At 35.6% G+C, this 4,273-nt stretch overlaps 1 protein-coding gene across 2 annotated transcripts in view; it reads right to left on the minus strand.

Moving 5' to 3' along the window:
• The window catches only part of LOC117120516 (cytochrome P450 2U1-like), an 8,736-nt gene extending 5,344 nt beyond the window's left edge, over positions 1 to 3,392 (minus strand). The window contains exons 1-2 of one of the 2 annotated variants that reach the window (XM_033265529.1): positions 3,078 to 3,392; positions 2,728 to 2,887 (exon numbers count right to left, since the gene is read on the minus strand). In XM_033265529.1, coding sequence (XP_033121420.1) covers positions 2,829 to 2,887; positions 3,078 to 3,336 — 318 coding nt within the window. In that variant the 5' untranslated portion in view covers positions 3,337 to 3,392 and the 3' untranslated portion in view covers positions 2,728 to 2,828. Of the gene's footprint in view, positions 1 to 2,727; positions 2,888 to 3,077 lie in introns of those variants that run through there. The other variant, XM_033265528.1, reaches the window with a different exon arrangement.
• Between the last annotated feature and the right edge of the window lie 881 nt (positions 3,393 to 4,273).

A 4,273-nucleotide genomic window follows, 5' to 3' on the forward strand; every position in this document is an offset into this window, starting at 1 on the left:
AGAGCGCATAGTCGTTACACCACTGTACATCGGGAAACAATTTCCTACTCATTTCCAATTAGTATACTGCGTTCTTTAACGTGCACACAGGCCATAATGCACACGGAACCAACAGGTTAAATGTCTCACCCGAAAGACGGTGCGCTATCGTAACTTGCATTTCAGCCCTCCAACTGAAATACAAGGAAGAGCAGTGATGGGAATTCAATACACTACCTCATTCCTAAAGCCCCTTCCAATTTCCATCTTAGAAAACTTAAATAATTTATCCTCCAAAAGGCTGGAAAGGACTCCCTGTACAGGCGAATGCTTTGTTCATTTTTAACTCAGTAATTAAAATAACTATAATAATCTCACTACAATAATTATAATTACAATAATAATAATAATAATAATAATAATAATAATAATAATAATAATTTTAATATAGATTGCCTTTTTGCCCTTTAAACCTGTTTCCTTTTGCTGTTACTGTGATGTGTGTCTATTTGTTGAAAAATGTTTAAATGTTGATTGTTTAGATTTTTCTGCTTGAACCCTTTACTTATGTAATATTCAACCCATTTTGAGTGATGAATAAAGGATGATTTGATTTTATGTGAATCGGAGACCCAGAGATCCCCACGTTTTAGCGCACGCAGAGGCTACCACCAGTTTAGGCAACTGAGAAGCTACTACCTGGTTATAAATCTATAAGGTACCATTCCAATATTTAATAATAGGCTCTAATACAGTAACACTATTAAAATTCAGAGACGGACAAAAATTTACTTTCGCCATAATATATTGTACAGTAAGCCTACGACTTCTGGATCACTTTTCTTCAGGTCATCTAATAGGCTTGAAAATATCAATATAAAGACGTTTGAGTAACAAAATTCATTGATTGTTTTTAATAAAGTGTTACTTTAGTACCAAAAAATATGTTGCTCTGAAACATGATAAGGCCAATCTGAATAAAATGACCCGATCGTCCCCTATCGTCCTTTAAGGTCCAATTGATGATGTTGCAGGCGTTTATCATCCGAATATCTGAATTATTAGTAGGCCTTTAATGTATACATTATTTTAATCGATTTCAACATGCTGTGTATAATGTTTAATAATAGGCCTACTATGATGGATAACCATGTATTTTATTCTTTATTTACTGACATGTTTAAAGTCGGAGGCGGACTTTAAGGTGGGTACGGTAGTTATGCAGCCGTCCGTGGCACATACATTTTTTTTTTAAATTAAAAGAAAATATTTTGTCAAAAGCGGTTGTATTATTAGATTGCTCGGTAGTAGTAAGTAGGGGCCCATCGCCTTTCAGGGACTCATTTGGACATGGAGGAAGTAAGCGTTTCCCTAGAAAGCACACATGCATTACATAACTGGTCAAACCTCCATAGTAGGGCATCCAGGGGCATAGTTTAAAGAACCCCTTCTAATAAATCTGCCAAATATTGTGTTTGTGGGATTTTGGTCTATTTGGTTTTTTCGGAAATTATAGAAAATGTTACGTATTGTTAAGGCGTTAGGAGAGTGCTGAGTATCAGTGTTACTGTAAGCAAAAGTATCTAACCCTCTCCAGGGCCCATTTGGACTCGGACTTCGCCCAGAAAGCACATGCGTTACTTAAGGCTTGGTAGTAATGTGTTAGGTAGTAGTAGGAGCGCCAGTTCCCCCCCCCCCGCCATCCGAGAGCTCACGAGCTACGCAAATGGGTCCTGTTTATTTTAATATGATATGCCATAATTGGACTTTATGGGACAATACATGAAACACTACACCGTTTCTGATATATAAACTGCAATACATTATTCAGCATTGGAAGAGCTTTTCAACGATACCAAACACGACTACTTTTTGGTGAGTTTATATACTTATTCTTATTTTATACACATTTTAAATATATTTTGCGGATATTTTAAAACAAATAAACATCTATTTTTGAATTATGTTCCATTCTGGCATGAGTGACAGTAGTGTTTATATGTCTGGTTTGTTGCCTGTATAGAAATTATGATTTTAGACACCAACATCATATCTGTAGCTTATTTAGTTCCAATTATATGCACATTTTAGATAAATTTGGCGGCCATTTTTCAAAATGGCCGCCATTTGTATACCAGGTGAAAAACCAAGTGTCAACAGGGCTTAGGGTGACTAGGACCGATTAATTAGGATATCTGGCTATGTTGACTGCTTCTGACATTCCACTCCCCCTAACTTGATTTCTAGGCCTCTTTTTTGATTTTTTTTCCTAGTCTAGACCTGAAGTTTCATCACAAGTGATATACTTCTCATCGTTCCGGTTTTCTTTAATAAATATTCTTACTCGTCTACGACGGAAAAAAATGAACCGTCCCAAGTCTCCTTCAAGTTATTGGAGTGTCCCGGAAATCAGGACGGCATCCCGCACACAAACAACACAAGAATTTAATGGAAAATAACCCTCTTTCGCAAACTTATAATATTTGCACGTTTACGGAAGTCAGTGCCGATGGATATCACGTTACGCAGTAAAATGACATTAGTTTTGGTGTTTTAAAAACTCATTTAACCGGATCAAGTAAGGCACTTTATTAGTGTTTTTCACGTTATAATGACGTCATCATGCTTAGACAATAAGTCAAACAGCAAACCCAATACTGTTTCGGTATTTATAATGATGATATTTATGTCACACATTTCAACCACTGTCCAGACGTCCAACAGACTGCTACCGTTTGATGACGTATATTTCGTACAGTTTAGGAACTCTATTTATTCCTGGCACACACTCATTCGTTGATGGGGTGGGGCTACAATCGGGTACCACGAAAGTGAACCGATGCAAGAGATTAGCAGTGAAAAGAAAAAAGGTTCATTCTGGCTAAAAGTTCAATACACATTCTTCGACCTGAAAGAAAATCATATTAGAACTGAAAGACCCAAATGAAAGTAAGGTATTTGATCCACTATTTCATTCCAAGTTTTTTTCTGGCCAGGGGCGGATTTAGCGGGGGCACTGAAGTCTTTGTGCTTCAATTAGTTTTCAATTTGCATAAATACTGCGCCATGCGCAGTGCCATAACATAATAAATACATACCTGCGCCAAAAGGAATAAACGTCTCCTGCTTCTTTAACGTCTTGAGGTCGTTTTCTAAAAACCTCCCTGGCTCAAACTCAAACGGTCTTTCCCAGTGATTGGGATCATAGTGAACGCTCCATATGTTTGCTAATACCGTAATACCAGCGCGGATATTGTAGCCGTTTATTTCAACCTCTTCTGTGGTGTATTGTGGGAATGCTGAAACGATGTTGCCAATTCGCTGTACCTCCATTATTGTGGCTGCAAGGTATGGCATCGACTGACGATCACCCCATGCAGGTTTCTCTTCTTGACCTAGAAAGTCGTCTATTTATATTTAAACAAAACATTAACACGCATATTATTCAAATATTGGTCTACCTCCCGTCCTGTTGTTATTAATTATTTTTATGCACTAAAGAAAAGATAATAACATGTTATGATTTTTATTCAGTTACTACAACATTAACGTTCTAATCACGTTTTGCTAACCCTTTGTAGAAAAAATGTTCAACAAGTAAATATGTGCAATTGCGCATTCAATATGGTTCTCGATACAAATTAAACAAATAATAGGATGATTAAACACCTTACGAAAATGAATACGAATAACACATTATCATTGTCATCACTCGTGCCTAAAACATCCTTGACAACTCTGTAGGCCCACGAGCTGAATGATCCTTAATTCATTCAAAAGGCATGAATCGCCTACGACGTTGTGACGGATATTCTACTGTAGGGGAAGGGTTGTCTAAAAATTAGCTAACGTACCGTATTCGTTATTTTCGTAAGCGAAAAGTTCCTATTGATCATAATCACTGATGGAAATCTTCAAGTTACCTTTTTTTGAACTTCGGGGTAATTTACCAAATATAAAATCAGCCACATAATATATTATGTATTATATATACAAGCATACCGTCAACAAGCATTTTATATATATATATAAGTATATATATATATATATATATATATATATGTACGAACACAAAATCGTACTCAAGGTAAAAAAAAAATTAATTATTATAACCAAATCAAATTGTATATTTGTCCTTTTATGAATTAAAAATATATACTGAACTTTTATTTTAATATATACTGTACTTTATATTAAAATTAGCTAACGTACCGTATCGTATTCGATATTTTCGTAAGCGAAAACTTCCTATTGATCATAATCACTGATGAAAAACTTCAAGTTACCTTTTTTT

The sequence above is a fragment of the Anneissia japonica genome, unplaced genomic scaffold, assembly GCF_011630105.1.
Source record: "Anneissia japonica isolate Jap-2015-1 unplaced genomic scaffold, ASM1163010v1 scaffold287541_len9819_cov104, whole genome shotgun sequence".
Taxonomy (NCBI): Eukaryota; Metazoa; Echinodermata; class Crinoidea; order Comatulida; family Comatulidae; genus Anneissia; species Anneissia japonica.